This window comes from Lolium perenne, chromosome 1 (genome assembly GCF_019359855.2).
Source record: "Lolium perenne isolate Kyuss_39 chromosome 1, Kyuss_2.0, whole genome shotgun sequence".
In the NCBI taxonomy this organism is placed as follows: domain Eukaryota; kingdom Viridiplantae; phylum Streptophyta; class Magnoliopsida; order Poales; family Poaceae; genus Lolium; species Lolium perenne.
The window spans coordinates 266,499,930-266,524,089 of record NC_067244.2 but is presented as its reverse complement, the minus strand read 5'-3'; the positions used below and the strand labels follow the sequence as shown (position 1 = coordinate 266,524,089).

The 24,160-nt window shown below is 48.0% G+C and overlaps 1 protein-coding gene and 1 long non-coding RNA gene across 2 annotated transcripts; both read right to left on the bottom strand.

Moving 5' to 3' along the window:
* Window positions 1-17,219: 17,219 nt before the first annotated feature.
* Window positions 17,220-18,841, bottom strand: LOC127327878 (uncharacterized). The gene is made up of 2 exons (XR_007868819.1): window positions 18,367-18,841; window positions 17,220-18,236 (listed from the first exon to the last, which is right to left on the bottom strand). It is a non-coding gene; the product is annotated as an uncharacterized lncRNA (long non-coding RNA).
* A 122-nt stretch (window positions 18,842-18,963) lies between these two features.
* Window positions 18,964-19,822, bottom strand: LOC127340497 (uncharacterized). The gene is made up of 4 exons (XM_071824941.1): window positions 19,594-19,822; window positions 19,371-19,498; window positions 19,073-19,261; window positions 18,964-18,967 (listed from the first exon to the last, which is right to left on the bottom strand). The coding sequence occupies exons 1-4, from the start codon at window positions 19,762-19,764 to the stop codon at window positions 18,964-18,966; spliced, it is 492 nt and encodes a 163-aa protein (XP_071681042.1). The 5' UTR covers window positions 19,765-19,822.
* Between the last annotated feature and the right edge of the window lie 4,338 nt (window positions 19,823-24,160).

Below are 24,160 nucleotides of genomic sequence, written 5' to 3'. Positions count from 1 at the left end.
GGACGATGCAGCCACAAACCGTGATTCGGGTGCGCAACGTTAGTCATCGCCTCAACCTCTTCATGGATCTTCTTGTTCTCCTCAGTTGCATCCGAAGCCACGACTGGAAAGGAACGAGTTAAAAGAATATTTAGGCTATGTCAGGAATCAAAAGATGGGCTAATACTTACAGCCCAAACTTTCGGTAGCAACATGAAGACCATCGAGAGCGTATTGTTCGATAGCAGTCACTATCTCCCCTTTTTTCTTCACCAAGGCTGCCATCGCCCGAAGAGAAGCAATATCTTTATTTAGACAAGAGACTTGGTCACGCAAGCGACGAACAAGGCCCGATTCATCATTACTCGAAGGGTTCGGCAAAAGCTCGGCACGGGAAGAAGTTGAAGGAATCTGCAGCACAGTCCCCAGTTCAGACCAGCATTAACATAAAAACTCCCATCGGGAGTACTTGGCATATATAATACATTCAAAAGGATGTTTCGATTGGCAACAAAGCCGAAATAAAACTGGACTACGTCAAAGTTACGATAGATCTTGTTTACAACAAGTCAAATAAAAAGTTCAAGGGTTCGCCGACGATGAGGCAGGGGCAGATCCAGGAATGGGCTTGGCTTATGCTTCCTCTACCAGCTTCGGAAGTTGATTGGCACAAATTACTGCTGATCTTTTAAAAGGCTCAAGGTCGACTAAATGGTTGTCATCATCGACAGGCAATGCCTTAGATAACTTCTCCAATTCTGGCCCCATCCCATGACCCATAAGCAATTGGAAGGTAAGAACCGCCCCAAATAAGCGGTTACGGCGTTTCAATACCTCCACAGGCTCGGAAGGATCAACGAGGAAAGCATCCGCCAGCTCGCCGAGAGTCTTGTCCTGCTTCATCTTCGGGAAGATCATCGAGTGCAGCCTCGACAACGCCCCTTTGGTCTTTTGGAGTAGTCCAAGGACTTGGACATTTGACTCAGCAGCAAGTGACAGAGCATCAGATGTGGAGTCCTCCCGAAGCTGATGGCGTCGAGCGACGGTTATATCGGCGGCCTCTGAAAGAAAGGAAAGATCAGTAGCCAAAGAGGATGTATCAGAAATGAAAATTATGTGTCATGAACCTTACCCAATAAATCCTTGACGGATTCACGGAGAACACCTTCCTTTTTATCGACTGCAGCCGCTGTCGCACGCCTGGCATCTTGCTCATCCTTCATCTGTTTCTTCAGATTCGATAGTTCCTCCTTCAGCAAGGCGTTTTGCTTCTTGGCATTGATGGCGAGCCTGTTGGCTTCCAGCACTTGACCAGCCGAAGATTTGACAGTCTTCCGAAGCTGGACGTTTTCGGCCTCCAGTCGGGTAAACTGTTCGGCGAAATCAATCACAGCATCGACTGTAGCAAAAACCGGCTGTCGCAAGGAAAATCAGGGAGATTCAGTCGACGTGAGGAAAATTCGGTAAAAACAAGGCAAAATAAATACTTACATGATCACGACCAGTCGACGGAGTGGGAGCATCGCCAGGAGGGATAACTCTCGACACTGGAATCTTCTCTACACCCGTTCGCGATGGAGGCGTTGACTTGGCGGGAGAGGGGTTTGATTCCTTAGCCGATGCCACTTTCCCAGAGACTAATTTGGCCCTCTTCGCAAGAGGGAGTTCATCATCATCATCATCAGAGCTACTTAAGTGCAGTGCACGGTTAGCATACAAAATGATAGGAAACAAATCGAGAAAAGAGTATAGAAGCTCACAGGTCCAGATCATCCTCGCCTGCAAAGAAACTTGTTGAACTCTTCTTAGCAGGAGGAGGCGAAGCAGTTTCATCGGCATCATTATCTCCTCCACTAGGACTTGATTCAGCTGTTGTAATGAGATCGTCGTGTATCTGCTTACGGCGCCTGCTCCTGATGAAGGCTTCATCTTCAACAGCTTCTTCCTCTTGGACATCGCTGTCCTCGAGGGCATGCTGAGCATCCTCGGTCCCCTCAGAATTATCATCGTCATCCTCTAGCACCACACCGCTTTCGGGTGTAGGAGGATAGCATTGAGCAACGGCGGGGGCCTGTCGAAGAAAAGAAATTTGTGAGACAAAAAGGAAGAAGGAGTGATAACAGCAAGCGGAAAAACAACAAAGGATTACCTCGGTCGGAAGATGGTCGAAATCATAAGGAGGACGAGCCGATGTAAGGACAATGTTGTCCCTCATGCTAAGGCACGTCAAGCGGCGGACTTCATCTCGGAGGTCTTCAGCCGAAAGGTCGGCAGAGCAGACTCTAGACCTATCGTCTTTGCCCGTGTAAAGCCATAGCTGGTGGGGTCGGGACATCAACGGTTGCACTCGACGTTGTAAAAACACTAAGACCACCTCAGTGCCGCACATCGTCAAGCCTCCCGTATTCTTCAAGGCGACGACATGGTTGAATAGCTTGTCGGCTATCACTCTCTCTTCGGGAGAGAGGGCGTTTTGCCAGGACTTCTTCGGCTTAGCTATCAGTTTGTCTTCAAAAGGAGGGAGGTTTGAGCGCCGTCCAGGCACCAAAGGGTCTTGCAGATAAAACCATTTGTTGCGCCAGCCTTGGACGGATTCTTTCATCGGGTAATCGAGATAATCGACTTCCTTCCTAACAACAAAACCGACGCCACCTACGACGGGAGGACCATTGCTGTCATTGTGACGCTTCACGTAGAAGATCTTCATCCAAAGACCCCAGTGAGGGTCGATGCCGAGGAAGGCCTCGCAAACAGTGACGAAGATAGAAAGGTGGAGGATGGAGTTTGGAGTCAGCTGCCAGAGCTGGATCCCGTAAAAGAAAAGAAGGGAGCGAAGGAACTCGTGGGCCGGAAGGGAAAGACCACGGAACAAATAGGCAACAAACATGACAGTGAAACCCTTCGGGGGCTTTGGGCGAGAAACCGCACCTGGAAGACGAATATCATCCTCAGATGCGGAGATGAAGCCGAGGGCGCGCAACCTGTTGATGTCACGATTGGAAATGGCGGAAGCGACCCAATCGCGGCTAACTTTGGCCGCGTCTGAAGTGGTCGCACCCTTCTTCTTGCCCATGGCGTCTGAAGCTTTGAGGGAAGAACAGAGGAAGCAGGAAAGGACGGGCGAAGAAGATGAGCAGTGGGAGGCGTAAAAAAGTGAAAACAAGGAAGCCCTCTATTTATGCCGTAAGAATTTGCGTGAGATCGTGGCCATAACTCCACTAACATCGTGGAAGGTGGAGCGAATCTGGCTGTACACGTGGCGCACGAAAAGGGGATAGAACCGGCGGCCCATTATTCCCACGTCGCGCGAAAATCGAGGAAACGCCCCGGTCGCTGCGCGTGCACTGGTCAAAACCTAAAAACTGCCCGCGCAGAACTAGGGTGGGCCCGGTAGGTCAAGTCTTGTCAATCGAGCCACGGCAGCGGCGCGTCATCAATGACATCATGGGCGCTGTCGAAGACGTTCGAAGGAATGAAAAGCTATCGGATGGTCAATTTGAGTCTATGCACAGATTGCAAAACATCTGCACTTAGACTCGGGGGCTACTCCCATCGGGAGCGCTGGACGCGCACCCGACAGAATGAGGACTCAAAGGAAAAACTCGACTCGAGTCTGCACCCGGACGCAAGCGCCCGTGCCCAGACTCGGGGGCTACTCCCATCGGGAGCGCTGGACGCGCACCTGACAGAACTTTTTTCGCACTCCAGGATCATGCCCGGGGACTTGATTCTGTGTAGGGTAAACGTTGTTTTGCCGTCAGCAGTTAACCAGCAAAAGCTGGGCACGTTACTCATTATCCCTTGCATAAGGAAAATATATCGGATGACCTACAAAGACTTGCAGAAAAACTTCGGCAGAGAAAAATGTTCGAGTGGTACAACTTGAGTCTACGCACGGATTGCAAGCATCCGTACCTAGACTCGGGGGCTACTCCCATCGGGAGCGCTGACGCGCACCCGATAGAAGAAGAATGTGCAGAAAGAAGGAAAACAAGAATGATCAAGGAGAAGGACGTCGGAAGGAGACATGCTTCAGTCTCTACCCGAACTATGTTCGGCTAGACACTCGGGGGCTACTGACGTGGGCATTACCCTTCGGGTAACCGATGTTGCTCTACCCTGTACGGTCCAGCTGGAGGCCCATGAAGGTACTCGATGGCGAGATGGGCCACTAGGACGGTGCAATGGAAGGTTCCTTGAAGCACAAGACACGGAAGGTGCCGAACAAGGAAAGTCTAGAGATAGACCTACTGTAAACCTAGTCGTACTCGATTAGACCTCTCGAGACCTGGCCTCCTATATAAAGGCCAGGAGAGGGGCTAACGAGGGACACAATCAATCTTAGCGATCTTAGTCAAACAGAAGCTTAGACCTAGGTTACCCTAGCACCTAGCTATCTCGACGAGATCTCAGCCGAACTATTCGGCACCCCATTGTAACCCATTATCATCATAATCAAGAACAGACAGGCAGGACGTAAGGGTTTTACCTCATCGAGGGCCCCGAACATGGGTAAATCGCTCTCCCCGCTTGTCTGTGAACCGATGTCTCGTGTCAGCTTGCTGGATTCCATCAACCCTAAGCCCCTATTGGAGGGCATTGCCGAGGAGCACCCTCGACATACGCGGAGGATCTCGAGATGGTGGACTCACGCTGGGGTCCCTCTCAGGTAGGTGTGGACTTTGCTGCTCATGTGGACAGCTACCAGGAGGAGTCGAAGGCCTTTGATGCTCATGTGGACTGCTACGAGGAGGATTCGGTGGCCTTTGCAAAAGGACGATGTATTTCTCTAATCGCCGGCCGCCTCTCGCAACACCGCTTGTATCACCGCCGCCCACTTTTGGTAGCAGCTCTAATCGCAGCATCGCTGCACACCACCGCCCACTGCTGGTAGCAGCGCCAGACGCCGTTTGCAGCTTCACCGACAACCACTTGCAGCACCGCCCTGCCCCGCCACCACAGTCCACAGCTTGCCTCGCCGTCACCAGGTTCCCTGTGGACGCAAATCAAGATGGGGAAGCGGGCGGCGCGTTGGTGGGGAAAAGACGGCAGCGTCACGTTGGAGGGAGAAGGACGGTGACACGGTGGTGAGATGGCGCCGGCGAGCTGGTCAAAGTAGAGGGCTAGATGTCAACCTTGTGCTCAGATTTGTGCTTGGTGGCTGATGGGAGAAAGGAGATGGGGGGTTGAGTGGCTGCGAGCGACCAAGGTGAGGAGGAGATAACGTAGTGGTGGGCTATCAAAGGAACGCGTGGCGGACGCGATCGAACAACATTGCACGGTGCGTGACCCGGAGGCAGCGTGGGACGGAGCCTCTGGAGGAAACACAGCTTTTTCCTTAGGGCATCTCCAGCGGCGCGACGCAAACGGACGCTGAGCAACCGTTTGTGTCCGCCGTGACCGGAAATGCGTCTGGCACCACCTCCAGCGGTGCGACGCAAAGTGACCGGGCCATCCGCGGGGACGCAAACCTGGCCCAAATATGCGCCAGGTTTGCGTCTCGGCGGACGCTGCGCGGACGCGCAAAGTGTCCGCTCGGTCCTCGCACGGGCCCGCCTGGCAGCGACACAACTGTTTCGTCTTCCGCGGTATTACTTCTGGGCGGCGCGCTGCAGCCTTTGCAGGGGCTGCGTTAATGGCGTGCCTCGGCTTCCGCGAGCGTGCGCAGCTAGTAGGCGTTGCACTGGCAGGCCATTGAAGGCGAGATGGCGTCGGAGCCTCTTAAAGGGACGCTGCCGGCGCGCATTTCCCCGACCAAAACCATTGGCAAAATCCCACAGTAACCACCACACCGACGCCATGGGGAAGAAATGCTGGCCGTTCCGGAAGACGAAGAACGACCAGGAGGCTAGGGGCTCGCGTTCCGGCAAGAAAGCATGGGTCGGTCGGTACGTCCGCGTTGACCTCGCTCGGCAGCTATGGGAGGAAAACCGGCCGGTACCATGGCCGGACGCGAACTTGCCGGGAGGGGGCTGGTACCTGAACTCACGGCGCGTGCTGGTCCCCCCCCCCCCCCGTGCCACGCGAGGGCCGAGAGCAGCGGGACGAGGTGCGGCGCCGCCGCGTGGTCTTGCCGCCGGATCTACGGGAGGATCCGGCGTACGCGCTAAACTCCTACAACTGGATTTCCTTCGGGACGTGGGAGTTCGACGCGCGGCACCACGCTGCTGATGTCTATGCATGCTTCTATTCCTGTAGACAGTGTTGGGCCTCCAAGAGCAGAGGTTTGTAGAACAGCAGCAAGTTTCCCTTAAGTAGATCACCCAAGGTTTATCAAACTCAGGGAGGAAGAGGTCAAAGATATCCCTCTCAAGCAACCCTGCAATCACGATACAAGAAGTCTCTTGTGTCCCCAACACACCTAATACACTTGTCAGATGTATAGGTGCACTAGTTCGGTGAAGAGATAGTGAAATACAAGTGGTATGAATGTATATGAGCAGTAGTAACGGCGCCAGAAAAGTGCTTGCTGGCGTGCAGTTGATGGTAGTAATATTGCAGGAAATAAAGATGCAGTAAAACAGTAAATAAGCGATGATTCGATGTTTGGAAACAAGGCCGAGGGATCATACTTTCACTAGTGGACACTCTCAACATTGATCACATAACTGAATAAAAAAATACTACTTTCTCTACACTCTCTTGTTGGATGACAAACACCATTAATTGTGTAGGGCTACAAGAGCACCTCAATGCCGGAGTTAACAAGCTCCACAACATTTGATGTTCATATTTAAATAACCTTAGAGTGCATGATAGACCAACGCAATTATACCGAGTACTAACATAGCATGCCCCTGTCAACATTAGCTATGAAAGGGGGAATAAATCACATCAATACCATCATAGTAATAGTTAACTTCACAATCTACAAGAGATCACAATCATAACCTACGCCAAGTACTACATGATGCACACACTGTCCACATTACATCATGAAGGAGGAATAGACTACTTTAATAACATCACTAGAGTAGCACATAGATGATATTCAACTAGATCACAAAGCTCATGATCACATAAAGATCACATGGGAGAGAGAGATGAACCACATAGCTACCGGTACAGCCCTTAGCCTCGAGGGAGAACTACTCCCTCCTCATGGGAGACAGCAGCGTTGATGAAGATGACAGTGGTGTCGATGGAGAAGCTTTCCGGGGGCACTTCCCCGTCCCGGCGGCGTGCCGGAACAGAGACTCCTGTCCCCCAGATCTTGGCTTCGCGATGGCGGCGGCTCTGGAAGGTTTCTCGTACCGTGGCTTTTCTGTATCGAAGATTTAGGTCAGGGACCTTTAAATAGGAGAAGAGGCGGAGTCGAAGGGCTGACGAGGCGGTGACACAATAGGGGGGCGCGGCCCAGGCCCTGGCCACGCCACCCTGTCATCTGGTGGCCCTGTGGCCCCCCTCTGCTGGCTCTCGGGTGTTCTGGAAGCTTCGTGGAAAAATAGGATGCTGGGCATTGATTTCGTCCGATTCCGAGAATATTTCCTTACTTGGATTTCTGAAATCAAAAACAGCAGAAAACAGGAACTGGCACTTCGGCATCTCGTCAATAGGTTAGTTCCAGAAAATGCATAAATATGACATAAAGTGTGTACAAAACATGTAAGTATTGTCATAAAACAAGCATGGAACATAAGAAATTATAGATACGTTTGAGACGTATCAAGCATCCCCAAGCTTAGTTCCTACTCGCCCTCGAGTAGGTAAACGATAACAATGATAATTTCTTAGGTGACATGCTACCAACATAATCTTGATCAACATTATTGTAAAGCATATGAGATGAATGCAGCGATTCAAAGCAATGATGAAGACAATGAGTAAACAACTGAATCATATAGCAAAGACTTTTCATGAATAGTACTTTCAAGACAAGCATCAATAAGACTTGCATAACAGTTAACTCATAAGCAATAAATTCTTAGTAGAAGGCATTGAAGCAACACAAAGGATGATTAAGTTTCAGCAATTGCTTTCAACTTGTAACATGTATATCTCATGGATAGTTGTCAACACAAAGTAATATAACAAGTGCAATAGGTAAACATGTAAGAATCAATGCACACAGTTTACACAAGTGTTTGCTTCTAAGATAGAAGGAATAGGTAAACTGACTCAACAATAAAGTAGAAGAATGGCCCTTCGCAGAGGGAAGCATGGATTACTATTTTTGTGCTAGAGCTTTTCATTTTGAAAACATAGAAACAATTTTGTCAACGGTAGTAATAAAGCATATGTGTTATGTATAAGACATCCTATAAGTTGCAAGCCTCATGCATAGTATACTAATAGTGCTCGCACCTTGTCCTAATTAGCTTGGATTAACACGGATTATCATTGCATAGCATATGTTTCAACCAAGTGTCACAAAGGGGTACCTCTATGCCGCATGTACAAGGGTCTAAGGAGAAGGTTCGCATTGGATTTCTCGCTTTTGATCATTCTCAACTTAGACGCCCATACCGGGACAACATAGACAACAGATAATGGACTCCTCTTTTAATGCTTAAGCATTCAACAACAGTTAATATTTCTCATAAGAGATTGAGGATTTGTGTCCAAACTGAAACTTCCACCATGATTCATGGCTTTAGTTAGCGGCCCAATGTTCTTCTCTAACAGTATGCATACTCAAACCATTTGATCATGAAAATCGCCCTTACTTCAGACAAGACGAACATGCATAGCAACTCACATGATATTCAACAAAGGTAAAAGTTGATGGCGTCCCCAGAAACATGGTTACCGCTCAACAAACAACTTATAAGAAATAAGATACATAGCAACATATTCAATACCACAATAGTTTTTAAGCTATTTTTCCCATGAGCTATATATTGCAAAGATAAAGAATGGAATTTTAAAGGTAGCACTCAAGTAATGTACTTTGGAATGGCAGAGAAATACCATGTAGTAGGTAGGTATGGTGGACACAAATGGCATAGTTTTTGGCTCAAGGATTTGGATGCACGAGAAGAATCCCTCTCAATACAAGGCTAGGCTAGCAAGGTTGTTTGAAGCAAACTCAAGTATAAACGGTGCAGCAAGACTCACATATGAACATATTGTAAGCATTATAAGACTTTACATCGTCTCCTTGTTGTTCAAACACCTTAACCAGAAAATATCTAGACTTAGAGAGACCAATCATGCAGACCAAATTTTAACAAGCTCTATGTAGTTCTTCATTAATAGGTGCAAAGTACATGATGCAAGAGCTTAAACATGATCTATATGAGCACAACAATTGCCAAGTATCAAATTATTCAAGACATTATACCAATTACCACATGCAGCATTTTCTGTTTCCAACCAAATAGCAATGAACGAAGCAGTTTCAACCTTCGCCATGAACATTAAAAGCTAAGAACACATGTGTTCATACGAACCAGCGGAGCGTGTCTCTCTCCCACACAAGGATGCACTTATTCAAACATAAACAAAAACAAACAGACGCTCCAAGTAAAGTACATAAGATGTGACCGAATAAAAATATAGTTTCAAGAGAAGAAACCTGATAAGTTGTCGATGAAGAAGGGGATGCCTTGGGCATCCACAAGCTTAGATGCTTGGGTCTTCAATATGCAGGGATGAACCACGGGGGCATCCCCAAGCTTAGACTTTTCACTCTTCTTGATCATAGTATATCATCCTCCTCTCTTGACCCTTGAAAACTTCCTCCACACCAAACTCGAAACAAACTCATTAGAGGGTTAGTGCATAATCAAAAATTCACATGTTCAGAGATAACACAATCATTTTTAACACTTCTGGACATTTCCCAAAGCTTCTGGAATTTAATGGAACAAAGAAATCCATCCAACATAGCAAAAGAGGCAATGCGAAAGAAAAGGCAGAATCTGTCAAAACAGAACAGTCCGTAAAGACGAATTTTTTAGAGGCACCAGACTTGCTCAGATGAAAATGCTCAAATTGAATGAAAGTTGCGTACATATCTGAGGATCACGCACGTAAATTGGCAGATTTTTCTGAGTTACCTACAGAGAACCCTGCCCAAATTCGTGACAGATAGAAATCTGTTTCTGCGCAGTAATCCAAATCTAGTATCAACCTTGCTATCAAAGACTTTACTTGGCACAACAATGCAATAAAATAAAGATAAGGAGAGGTTGCTACAGTAGTAAACAACTTCCAAGACTCAAATATAAAACAAAAGTACTGTAGTAAAATAAACACACGGGTTATCTCCCAAAAAGTGCTTTCTTTATAGCCATTAAGATGGGCTCAGTAATTTCAATGATGCACTCGCAAGAAATAGGAGTTGAAGCAAAAGAGAGCATCAAGAAGCAAATTCAAAACACATTTAAGTATAACATGCTTCCTATGCATAGGAATCTTGTAAATAAACAAGTTCATGAAGAGCCAAGTAACAAGCATAGGAAGATAAAACCAGTGTAACTTCAAAAATTTCAGCATATAGAGAGGTGTTTTAGTAACATGAAAATCTCTACAACCATATTTTCCTCTCTCATAATAACTTTCAGTAGCATCATGAACAAATTCAACAATATAACTATCAAATGAAACATTCTTATCATGAGCTATATGCAAAAAATTATTACTACTCCCAACATAAGCATAATCAATTTTATTAGTTGTAGTGGGAGCAAATTCAACAAAGTAGCTATCATTATTATTCTCATCATCAAATATAGGAGGTATAGTATCATCATAATAAACTTTATCCTCCATAGTAGGCGGCACCAGAAGACCACTATCATTATAATCATCATATATGGGAGGCATATCATAATCAACATAAACTTTCTCCTCAATACCCGGAGGGCTAAAGAGATCATTTTCATCAAAACCGACCTCCCCAAGCTTAGAATTTTCTATATCATTATCAACAATGGTGTTCAAAGCGTTCATACTAATATTACTACTAGCATGCAAATAAGGTTCCATAGGTTTTTTAATTTTCGCATTAAACCATTCATGTCTTGACTCAGGAAATAGTTTAAAAAGCTCACAGATGTTTTCCATTATGCCTTACTAGTGTAAAACAAGAAACAAAAAGATGCAATTGCAGGATCTAAAGGAAATAGCTTCGAGCACACACACAACGGCAACAGAAAAGTACTTAGTTACCTGGGACCGGAGTATGAGTGCCTTTTACCTTTCCTCTCCGGCAACGGCGCCAGAAAAATGCTTGATGTCTATGCACGCTTCTATTCCTGTAGACAGTGTTGGGCCTACAAGAGCAGAGGTTTGTAGAACATCAGCAAGTTTCCCTTAAGTGGATCACCCAAGGTTTATCGAACTCAGGGAGGAAGAGGTCAAAGATATCCCTCTCAAGCAACCCTGCAATCACGATACAAGAAGTCTCTTGTGTCCCCAACACACCTAATACACTTGTCAGATGTATAGGTGCACTAGTTCGGCGAAGAGATAGTGAGATACAAGTGGTATGAATGAATATGAGCAGTAGTAACGGCGCCAGAAAAGTGCTTGCTGGCGTGCAGTTGATGGTAGTAATATTGCAGGAAATAAAGATGCAATAAAACAGTAAATAAGCGATGATTCGATGTTTGGAAACAAGGCCTAGGGATCATACTTTCACTAGTGGACACTCTCAACATTGATCACATAACTGAATAGACAAATACTACTTTCTCTACACTCTCTTGTTGGATGACAAACACCATTAATTATGTAGGGCTACAAGAGCACCTCAATGCCGGAGTTAACAAGCTCCACAACATTCGATGTTCATATTTAAATAACCTTAGAGTGCATGATAGACCAACGCAATTATACCGAGTACTAACATAGCATGCGCCTGTCAACATTTGCTATGAAAGGGGGAATAAATCACATCAATACCATCATAGTAATAGTTAACTTCACAATCTACAAGAGATCACAATCATAACCTACGCCAAGTACTACATGATGCACACACTGTCTACATTACATCATGAAGGAGGAATAGACTACTTTAATAACATCACTAGAGTAGCACATAGATGATATTCAACTAGATCACAAAGCTCATGATCACATAAAGATCACATGGGAGAGAGAGATGAACCACATAGCTACCGGTACAGCCCTTAGCCTCGAGGGAGAACTACTCCCTCCTCATGGGAGACAGCAGCGTTGATGAAGATGACGGTGGTGTCGATGGAGAAGCCTTCCGGGGGCACTTCCCCGTCCCGGCGGCGTGCCAGAACAGAGACTCCTGTCCCCCAGATCTTGGCTTCGCGATGGCGGCGGCTCTGGAAGGTTTCTCGTACCGTGGCTTTTCGGTATCGAAGATTTAGGTCAGGGACCTTTAAATAGGCGAAGAGGCGGAGTCGGAGGGCTGACGAGGCGGTGACACAATAGGGGGGCGCGGCCCAGGCCCTGGCCGCGCCACCCTGTCATCTGGTGGCCCTGTGGCCCCCCTCTGCTGGCTCTCGGGCTTCGTGGAAAAATAGGATGCTGGGCATTGATTTCGTCCGATTCCGAGAATATTTACTTACTAGGATTTCTGAAACCAAAAACAGCAGAAAACAGGAACTGGCACTTCGGCATCTCGTCAATAGGTTAGTTCCGGAAAATGCATAAATATGACATAAAGTGTGTACAAAACATGTAGGTATTGTCATAAAATAAGCATGGAACATAAGAAATTATAGATACGTTTGAGACGTATCAGCTGCCTACCTCGCCGACGTAGACTACTTCGAGCGCGAGATCGCCGCCGAAGAAGAAGAGAATGACCACGAGGACGCGAACGAGGACGTGGACGAGGACGGCGACGAGGACGAGGACAGCGACGTGACCATGCCGCAGTACGACCACGACGACAGCGGACCGGCGTGGGATCCGGAGACCCAGCCGCCGGACATTTCAGAGGAGGAGGCCATTGCCATGGCACTGACCAACAGCGAGCAGGACGAGCTCAACGAGCTCGCTTTGTGGGACGGACTCGCAATCTAGTTCCGCGAGTCAGCGCTCGCGCAGGGGAGGCTGGCGACTCCTCCGGCCACGCCGACGCGTTCCAACGTCCGTGCTCCGCCTGCTGCTCCAGCGTGGGATCCCTGGCCACAGCCTCCTGCCCGTGCGGCGGTACCTCCTCCACCACCGGCGTACGAGCTTCCATGGCTGACGCCGCAGCTGATTGACCTCGTCAGCGACGACGACCAGTAGACAGCGCGAATTTTAGGACGCCTTTCTGGCTTTTTTATGTCCTTTTTATTATCATGTAAATTATGGCGTATGAATGAAAAAAAATGTATGCGTCGTGCCGCTGGAGCCACCCCGACGCAAACGGACACCCGGACGTTTTCGACCATTTGGCCCAAACGGACACGACGCGTCCGTTTGGACGTCGTCCGAAATGCGTCGCGCCGCTGGAGATGCCCTTACCGAGTAGGCACATGCACCAAAGACAAAACTGGTCCATGCACTTTGAATTATCGATGCATTAGATCAGCTAGCTATCTTTGTACATACAGACTATTTTTACACACTAATACATATTAATAGAGGGGGAAAAGCGGGAGTTAAAACCCAGATTTTAATCTATTATTTCTAGCAACCATCATACTAGAACTATTAATTAAAAATAACTCCATAATTACATTGGCACTTAAATATTCTTACATATATACCTACCTGGCCAGCGACGGGATTTCGCAAATTACAAAAGAAAAAAAGAGCTCGAACAGATCTATCAATTTCTTTTTGGCGAAACAACAGATCTATCAATTAACATCCATCAATGGCGGCATTAGGCCCTTTGGACAAGAACTCAAATAATCATTGGCACAGCTTTGATACTTTATTAGTATCTGAACTTGAAGTTGTATACGAGTGTAACAGTGTGCTATTGTTTCTTAGATCTTATTTTATAACGCTGAAATGGTTTGTCCGCTTTCATAGTACCATGTATACATGTTACTACAATATTACTTAAGCACATTATTCTACATCTCTGTCAATTTATTTAGTGTGTTTATTAAGTTTTGCTGACTACCTTTGATTGAAGGGTTTTGCTAATTCTCAGAATTCTCGGTGATTGAGAATTAGCAAAACCCTTCAATCAGAGAGCAACGCGTGTCTGACGGTATACGTATTCCATCTGTATATATTTTGTATCTGTAACGTATATCTGACAACACACTTTACATTAACTGCTTTACATTAACTCGATCGATAGCAAGTTGTCTCTCACCAAGCTATCCTCCTCGTTGAGCTGAAGACTCTCCCTCCCCAAACCAAGCAACTCACCGTGGCACCGGACCCCAACTCTCCTTCCCCCTCACCTATTCCTCAACGCTTGGGACTCAAGCTCGATTTTCGGTCGCGCCCGTGGCCGTGCCATGCCGCGCTCGAGCTCGATTTTGGCAGCGCCCGTGTCGTGCCGCTCGAACCCGCACTTCGCCGCTCGAGCTCGATTTCGGCCACGCCCGTGCCATGCCATGCCGCACCGCCCAAGCCCGTGGTCGCGCCGCCCGCATCGAAGCTCCAGCGCCCTTGCTGCGCCCGTGCCGCCCGAGCCCGGGTTGACCGCCGCCGGCCCCAGAATCCATCGATTCTGGCAGATTTCGGTGGGAATGACCATCGCCGGCCAGACCAGGTCGATTCTTGCAGATTCTGGACAGATTGACCTCTGCCTCCAGCTCCTGCGCGGGGAGCTCCTTCCGTAGATGCAGGAGGTGTCGGCGGCGGCCTCGGCCTGGCCCTGCCCACGCAGCGCCTCCGTTCTGGCTGAATTAATTTTTAGTTCTTGCTGTTTTGTGGAGCAGCAGCATATCTTCTTTACCTGCGGGAACGGCGCTGCGTGGCCACGGGAACGCATCGGTCGTCAATGGTGAGTCGATGCGGAGCTTGGCCCGCGTCCAGATACTCGCCGGCACGCGAGCCTCCTGGCCGACGGTGATGCCCACCACGGCGTCAGTTCCGCGCTGCGGGCTAGCTCGGGCAGAGGAGGAGGATTTCCTGCGATCTTGTGGAGGGCTCCGGCGGGGCGCAGTCGCGGAGTCGAGACGGCGCTGGCTTCGTCTTCATCAGCCGAGAGGCCCAGCCAGCAAGACCCACCACGGCGGCGGTGCCGGTCCGTGCCGAAGAAGCCACCAATCAATCTGTACGCGGAGTCGTCTGTCTCTCGTTTCTCTCAGCAGTACTGTGTTTCTTTTGGTGTTCTCTCCGCTGGGTTGGATTTGTACAGATTTCCTTTGATCTCATTCCAATTTAGTAATTTCTTTTAAATTTTTTCTTCTGATCCAAATGGTCATGCGGTATCTTTTCTTCCGATCCAAATGATACTGATTTCCTTTGATCTCATTCCAATTTAGTATTTTTTTTCTTCTGATCCAAATGGTCATGCGGTAACAAAAGAATGTGTATCTTTTCTTCCGATCCAAATGATCCTGCGTTAACAAATTTCATGTTTTCCATCATTGATTAATTGGAAGAACTGCTAATGGATATTTCCATATTTTAAAAAAAGTTTCAAAATACTATTATAACAGAAAACCATTAGTACAAAATGTCCATTTTAGATTAGTACAAAATGGCATCTTATAACATTCAACATTTTATCTTGATGTTTAAATTGCTAATGAGTTTTTGCAACAATGTGAAAAACGCACAAATATGATTTGTAAATAGAGGGTTCTAATTTCAATGGACAAATCGGAGTCTTTGGTATTTCTCTACGGAGGAACTCAAAAATCAACTTCATGTCATGCTAATTGTTACGTAGTGAACGCTTAATTTCCTGTTGCTGCATTTTTTATAGCACTAATTAGTCTTAGTTTGACCAGTCAGAATCATAATTAGTCTGTTAATGGGTGTACACCGGAGCGCGCAATTAAGTGGCATGGTACGCCTAACTATCCTGCACATGCCAATAAATGTCATTAACTGCTCGTCCAGTAGCGTACACGCATGCCGTGTATAGAGCTGAGTATGCGGCAGACGGAAATGGAAGTAAATCATGTATTGATTAGACCCTATATTACATCCTAATCTCGCGGCATGCATAGGCGACGGCGATTTTGACCTCGCGCGTTGCCAGGTTCCGAACGTCCGGGTCGCTGGTTCTATCTCTTTTATTTTGTCGGATGTTATGACTAGTCTGCTATATTGCACTCAGACACGTCTGGTCGGCGAACAGGAGTATGTGTTTCATCGTAACGATACCAGACATGGATGGACCCTGGTACATGGGGAAAGACTTAGGTAGGATCACCCTTTAGATAGGATCTATGAGAACAATTTTTTTGAAGCACAAAACATGTTTAAAATATTATGAAAAAAAATGACAACGCACATATATGTTACATATGCAAGACCAAAAAATTGCAGCTTCAAATTCGACATATACTTAGAGGACCAAAAAAGACAAATTTAGGTGTGAATAGTGTGAACTAGAATTCAATTAGATATGACACTATTCATAGTCAGATTTGTCTTTTTTGTTTCTTCAAGTGTAGATCAAATTTTGAGCTGAATTTTTTTTGGAGTTGTAGATACAATCCATAGGTATGTTGTATATTATTTTCAGATTTTTTTGCATGATAAAAACATGTTTTATATAAGTTGATCCTATGATCTCACTTAATAGATAGATCCATAGGAGCTGAATTGCATTTTTTTGTTGACCGTAATAAGATGCCATTTTGTACTAATCTAAAATGGACATTTTGACTAATGGTTTTGTGTTATAAAAATATTTTTGAAACATTCTTTTTAAAATATGGAAATATTCATGAGCAGTTCTTCCAATTAATCAATGATGGAAAACATGACATTTGTTAAGGCAGGATCATTTGGATCGGAAGAAAATATACACATTCTTTTGTTACCGCATGACCATTTGGATTAGAAGAACAAACTGAGAAAATTACTAAACTGGAATGGATCAAAGGAAATCAGGATCATTTGGATCGGAAGAAAAGATAGACATTCTCTTGTAACCGCATGACCATTTGGATCGAAAGAAAAAATAAATAAAAAATAATAAATTGGAATATGAGATCAAAGGAAATCTGTACAATTCAACCCAGCCGAGAGAACACCAAAAGAAACACAGTAGTGCTTAGAGAAACGAGAGATGAGACGACTGCTCATACAGATTGATTGCAATAAAAGTCTATTGCATTTAAAATTATTAAGTTAAAAGTCAATTTCGTACATGTTGAGTAATCCTCTTTCTGATTTGTCTATGTGATAAATATATTTAGTTCACCAATTATTCGACTGAGTTCTAGACAAATTCATGAACAAAAGTAACATTCTCTTAACACTGACCCATTCGGATCTGAAAAAAAAATATACAGGTCCTTTTTACCAAATAGGAATGAGATCAAGAAAAATCTGTACAAATTAAGGGTACAAGAGGACTGAGAGAAAACAAAAAAAAAAACCACAGTACTTCAAGAGAATCAGATGAGGACGACTAGGCGGCTTAGAGGGAGACGAAGGACGCGACGACCGTGATCGTGCCAGTCGCGAGCACGTCCACGAGGAAGCAGAGCGCGAAGAAGAGGAAGCAGAGCTCACGCACGAACCTGCGCAGCTTCACGATAGCTCCGCCGCGTGACCCGGCAGCGACCGTGACGACCTCGGCCACCCCTGGTGGACACGAAGAGCGTGCCTCCGAGCACGCTAGTTGCGGCGAAGGAGACGACGCTGGCGAAGACATTCGGTGCACCGTTGCCGAGTGAGAGGAGCGTGACGCCGGCCACGGCGGGCAGGAGGCGCAGCGCGGCGAAGAGTCCCTCGAGCGAGGCGCAGAAGTCTCGGACGCGGTGTCCCCGAGGAGGTAGAAGAGCGCCACCATCAAGAGCAGGAACGCGACGTACCCTAAGTGGCGACCCTCGCCGTCGCGGTCCACGCCGTCGTCGTCTCCGTCAACTACCACCTCGCCCCGAAGCACCCCATCTCGGCGGCCTACGACGTCGCCTTCGCAGCCCTCAAGGCGGTCGTCCTCGCATTCCGACCAGACAGCACCGAGCCCTTGGTCGCCGCGTCCTCATCACTTCCGAGCATGAGAAGGAGGCGCCGCCTCGACTCGCTGTCGGCCTGGACGAAGGTGGGCGCCGCCCCGACTCACCGTTGATGCCACTGCGCCTCGCCAAGAAGCCCTCCTCAGCCGCCCGAGTTAGCTCGCAGCGCCGCACTGCCGCCGTGGTGAGGCATGATGGCCGGCCAGGAGGTGCGCTGGAGCTCGATGGCGAGCATGCCAGTGAGCATCTAGTACAACAGCCTGGGACTCCTCTATTCGTGGATGTGATCTGAAAACATAGAGCAAATGAAGGCAATCAACATGGATTCGAACGAGAACCTACACATAAAAACTCGGATTTGAGAACCAGGTATGGATCGACTGAATAATTAGGATTGAACCAAAACCAAAAAACTTACATTGCAGTTCGTTGGAGCGGAATCCGTCCTGGTGCTTGCGGCGGCCGTCGTTCTTATTCAGGTACAGAGTTCGGATTCAACGATGAGGATGAAGAAATAGACACAGTGCCTGGTTTCGCTGAAGAAGAACTAGAGAGGATGGGGAGGTTGGACTGATGAACAGCTGCAGATCTTTGAATTGCTAAAGAGTTGGGGTTCTTGATGAGTTGGGGAAGAGGATGAGGCGTGTGCTTGGTTAAATATGGCAGGAGTCGTCGCCAACCGGCTTTGGTACAGGTCGCGGCCGGAGTTAAAGCCATGCCAACCCTGCTGCCCATGATTTATTGCATCGAGCGTGTAAGAAATACAACAAATACGCGTAGGACATAACTCTGAACAAACTGATAATACATGCTTTGGCGTTAATACAGTGCTAATCTCTAACAACGGGACGGGCACGATATCATCCTCGCCCGTTGCCAGGTTCCGTTGAGCAATTCCGTGGTGTTACCTAGGGTTTATATGGTGTACTACGTCTATCATCTACTACTCAATATCAAAATACTTCATCATAAATACTATCAAGGCAAGAGCTATTAGTAATTAACTCTACTCTTACTATCTGTGTAGAATAGTTAGAAAAGATATAAGAAACTAATACAATTAAAGTCAATTTTCGTGATTTGCATAAGATTCACCTAGTCTAAAGTCTAAACCGAGAGAGCACGTAGGTAGAGGTAGGGAAAAAAAAAAGACGGGTACGCACTCTAGGACGAGGGATTCTCGGTGGCGACGAGCAACGTCAACGAGTTCCTTCATCTTGTTCTTGTACTCGTCGCCGCTGTCGGGTCGCAGTAGCAGTGAAACCAGCTCAAGCTTCTTGTCCTGTATGGCGTTCCTTGCCGCTCCTGCTTGGCTGGAAATTAACCGAGGCATGCATGTTTAATTATTGTCGACCTAAGAGAATCTCCTTGGTCGCTGCAGGTATATATATGTATATATATAGTAAAGTAGTTTTCACTTACATTTTATGTTGGTCGCTGCAGGCATACTTGAACGACATGAGGTTGAGCAGCTCGTCCAGATTCTCAATCTCGTTGTCGGGGCTACGCTCCTTCATCAGATCTGTCGCTAACCGCTTCTTCTCGAAGTCCTAGTTAACACACCAACTCGATACGATTACGAATCAACCAATGCTACTCATTCGTTCATAGATGCGTCAATACACTAATAAATATGTTTTGGTACCAGGAGGCCGCCCGAGTAGTTGCTTATGTATCTGTTGGAGGACGGCGCCAGGGCGCGGATGGGCTGACGATGGAGCACTCCCTGCTCGCTGACGAGGGCTGCTTGCCGGAGGAGACCCGGAGCACGACGGAGGAGCATACGGCCAGCACCAGAACATCGGATCGCCGCCATCGATGGAGAAGGATAGATCGATTTATTGGAGTTGCTTTCTCTTGTTCTTGCGAAATCTGGTGGCAAGGCGTGGCCAGGTAGCTAGGTATATATATACACGCGCGCTTGCGTTGGCGTCTGCGTACGGTACGTGTTTTCTGTTCTCCTCGCGCGTTTTCGTAGAAGAATTTGACATACATACGGCCATCGACGGATCGCCATCGAGCGGTTTCTTTTTTGTTGTTGATAAAAGTAATATAGTAATATCCATAGATACCAATTAAATCCGTCTTTGCTACGACGCAATACACTAATTTTTTTTGATAAAGAGCATATATTAATAAACACAGCCTCTAAAATAGCATTATGCACTACGGGAATGATTGTCGTTGCCGTGCAACCAAATCGCACGGCAAAGGCTGTTATTTGCACGGCAAAGCCTTTGCCGTGCGGTGCCGCACGGCAAAGACCGCACGGCAATGTCTGTCTCGGCAACGGCATCGTTGCCGTGCGTCTCGCCAAAACTGCACGACAACGTCTTTGCCGTGCTTTCCTCCATTTGCCGTGCGCCCATCCTCTTTGCCATGCAACCTCTCATTGCCGTGTGCCTACTGCCTAGTGCCTCTGCCGTGCGTTTTGGTTCTACTGCACGGCAAAGAGATTCAAGCAAAATTTAAAAAAATGCCTATGCGCTGACACCAGCGAGCCGTCGTCGCTGCCAGTCACGCCATGCCGCCGCGCCGAAGGGTGCTCGCCGCGCGCCCGCTTGTCGCCGCGTGTTCCCTCGCCGCCGCAGCCACGCCGGTTTGCCGTGCGCCCGCTCGTCGCCGCGTGTTCCCTCGGCGCCGCAGCCACGCCGGTTTGCCGTGCGCCCGCTCGTCGCTGCGTGTTCCCTCGCCACCACAGCCACGCCGGTTCGCCGTGCGCTCGCTCTCCACCCCGCGCTCGCCATCACGGCCACGCCGGTCGGGGAGAAGAGCGCACGCAGACGGAGCGCCGGCGACGAGGCCGTCCTGCTGCTGGAGTTGCTCACCGGGCGGTCGCCGGAACAGGTGTTGCGCTCGCCGAGGGGCAGAAGAGCGCGCACCACCGCGGCCACGCCGGTCGGGGTCAGGCCGTGCGCTCGTTCTCCGCCCCGCGCTCGCCACCGCGGCCACGCCGGTCGGGGAGAAGAGCGCGCGCAGACGGAGCGCCGGCGACGAGGCCGTCCTGCTGCTGGAGCTGCTCACTGGGCGCTGGCCGGAACAGGTTCGAGGACGCGCGGCCGCTGTCGGGGCTGGCCGAGTCCGGGACGCCGGCGCGCGCAAGGAGGAGGTGGTGGCCGACGAGGCTGTGTGTGTGCGAGGAGATGTGAAGCAGAGCTAGGAGACGTGTCGTGGGCGTGTGCGTGTGCGTGGATATGTGAAGCAGAGGAAGGAGGTAGGAAGAAGATATGATGCAGAGGAAGGAGAAGGGAAGGAGATAATGGGTACGTGGGTTATGGGGCCATGTGGTCGTGGGTTATGGGGCCATGTTGTACGTGGGGTAGGCCACGTCAGCAATCCACTCTAAATTTTGCCGTGTGTGAGATTGAGGCGCACGGCAAAGCCCAGCTGTGCCGTGTGTTCTCTTTGCCGTGTGGTTTTCTGACTTTGCCGTGGTTTTATTCTTTGCCGTGCGCCGAATTATGGCTTTGCCGTGTCAACCCTCTTTGCCGTGCGTCGTTAGTAGTTTTACCTTGCAATGATTCTTTGCCGTGCGTCGTCAGTAGTTTTACCGTGCAATGGTTCTTTGCCGTGCGCCCTTTTTATTTATACACGGCAAAGGCATCTTTGCCGTGCAAAGCCGCATGGCAAAGGCGCGTCGCACTGCAACGCCTTTTTTTCCCGTAGTGATGGCCTAATGGCATAAATGATGCACACAGCCAAAAAAAAAGAATTACAAAAATGAAAAGTTCCACTACAAAGATCGAAAACTTGAAACAACAACACTAATACCATCAAGACAACACCAGAAGATCAACTTCTTCATAAGAGACGCCTCCAAGAAGGAAATATTGCACAAACATTATCGTCGCCCGATCATAGATCTTAGGTTTTCACCCTAAAGAAAGTCATCACTCTCAAAACAATGCCTTCAACAAGAACATTGTCAGGCACAACCAATTAAGGTCAGACCTTGGATTTTCACCCTGAAAGATAGAACTCTGAACTTCTCCTGTGCAGTCGTCCCCACATACAAATCGTTGTTTGAAATCACGAAGCACCAAGCCAATTCCACCTCACCACAAAGATCTGATCACCATTGCTCTTGCACCGATCTTGGCTTTCATGACCTTCTCCGCCGGCACCATCGAAAGAAAACAAGCTCCATGATATTAACAGCCAACAGAGCTTCGAAGCGCTCCCTCTAAAACCAAACGGTCATATAAAAAACATGGCTGCACACGATAAAAACACCCAATCCAGCAATCTTTAGGCATTGATCGTACAATAAATTTTGTCGGCGGGGCCTTTCGGAACACGATAATCCAGCCAGCCTAGTGGGAAGATCAAATGTGTCCCCATCTCAACATTTTTCAACTCATTATCATTGGAAGCATCAGCAACAAAATGTTTGAGTTACTGCTTAAGCCCATAATGGTGCGCCACGGCTAAGCTATCCATCTATAACTCTTTTCCTAGTACTAAAATCTCAACCAGTCCACCCTATGCCCTCGGAAACATGGAGAACTACTCACAACAGAGAGATATTACAAAGATCTGTAGCTTGAGGGAGATGTTGATGGAGAGGTGCAACTTGGTGAAGAGGCGACGATAATGGAGATGGACACAGTGGCGGTAGCCCCCCGGCGATGTGCGACAACCCTTTGTCCCTCTTCCTTGGACTTGGTGTTGGTGTGTGGAGAAGCTTCTCCCCCCCTCCTTGGCGGCTGAAGAGGAGGATTTTTTGTCACAATGGATTGGTACCTCAAAAGATAGGGTTTCTGTAAGGGTATTTCACCCTTATCCATTATTTTGGTAACGATGACACCGTGCTAAAGTATTTGGCCTAATATGTTTATAAGTACAATCTCAGGTATTAGGCAATGAGGCGTAAATGGTGTATCAAAGGAACAAGAAGGCTAAAGGTGACCCCCCATTTCAACAACAATCAAAAAGGGGTTACAGGAGAAATCCGGTCACCTGCCCGGTCCAACCGGGCCAGCAACCGGCCAGTCCGGCCTGGTGGCCGATCAACCGGGCGGCAACCGGGCTCCAAAGGAGGAGCCAGCAGTTCCGGTTTGCGCCCGGTCAACCGGGCTCTCGACCGGCGGGTCCGGTGCTCCGTCCGGTCCACCGGGCGGCAACCGGGCGCCAACCGGCCGCCAACCGGAGGAGCTCTAGGACCAGCAAAAGGCGTCCGGTCACTGGCCCGGTCAGACCGGCCTGACCACCGGGCTGTCCGGTCTGTGGCCCGGTCAGACCGGGTTTGTCGAGGAAAAGCTGAGGTGGCAAGTGGCAATGGCCATATTTCGAAGAACACTATAAATAGCCCTTCTCCTACCTCTAGACAGTTAGGCACTACACTACAAGCTATTCTTGAGCTCTCTCTCTCATACTCCATTGCTAGAAACACCAAAAGCCTCAGATCTCCCTCCTCCTCCACCCAAACTCAAATCCCTCCGGGGAATCATTAGAGGAGGACCCGATCTACCGTTCTACCAAGCCAAATCTCATTCCCCCTTGTATTCATTGAGAAGCTTGCTTCCTAGGGTTCCTTGGAAACCCTAGGTAGGCAAGAGGAGTCTGGAAGCATCCGGGCTATGGATTTGCTCCGGGCAAGATTGTGAAGGTTTGGAGGCTACCTCAAAGTCTACCACAAGTGAGTGAGCTATTCCTTCGTGGGATAGGCTTCGGAGAATAGGGTGAGCCTTCGTGGCGCGGGGAATCCTTCGTGGGACCTCCACTCCTCCAAACGTGACGTACCTTGTTGCAAAGCAAGGGAACACGGGAATACATCCTCGTCTCCGCGTGCTATCGGTTATCTCTAACCGAACTCCTTACTTGTGATTTAATCGCCTCGTGAGAGCCTTCGTGCTCGAGTTAGTTGTATCCTCATATAGGTTGCTTCACCTAGTTTGCATTAGGCTCATCTTTATATTCCGCAAAGCCTAATATTGCAAAGAAAGAATTAAAATTTGTAGAAACCTATTCACCCCCCCCCCCCTCTAGGTTTACCATCTCTATACTTTCAATTGGTATCAGAGCCTGGACTCTTATTAAGGGCTTCACCGCCTTAAGAGTGAGATGGATAAACTCTTCGAGGGTCTAGATGACGACTCTAACCTTTCGGTTAAAGAGATGAAATCTAGATTCTTGGCATATGATGCCGAGAAGAAGAAAAAGGAGGATGAACTACAAAACCAAATGACAGAAATGACTGCCATGCTTAAGAA

Excerpts from the sequence above, each read along its gene's own strand:
- LOC127340497 (XM_071824941.1), bottom strand. The coding sequence starts at position 19,764 with ATGGCGGCGATCCGATGTTCTGGTGCTGGCCGTATGCTCCTCCGTCGT. Across the intron at positions 19,499-19,593 it reads ACTACTCGGGCGGCCTCCTG|GACTTCGAGAAGAAGCGGTT; the intron begins GTACCAAAACAT and ends TGTGTTAACTAG. Across the intron at positions 19,262-19,370 it reads TGCAGCGACCAACATAAAAT|CCAAGCAGGAGCGGCAAGGA; the intron begins GTAAGTGAAAAC and ends GTTAATTTCCAG.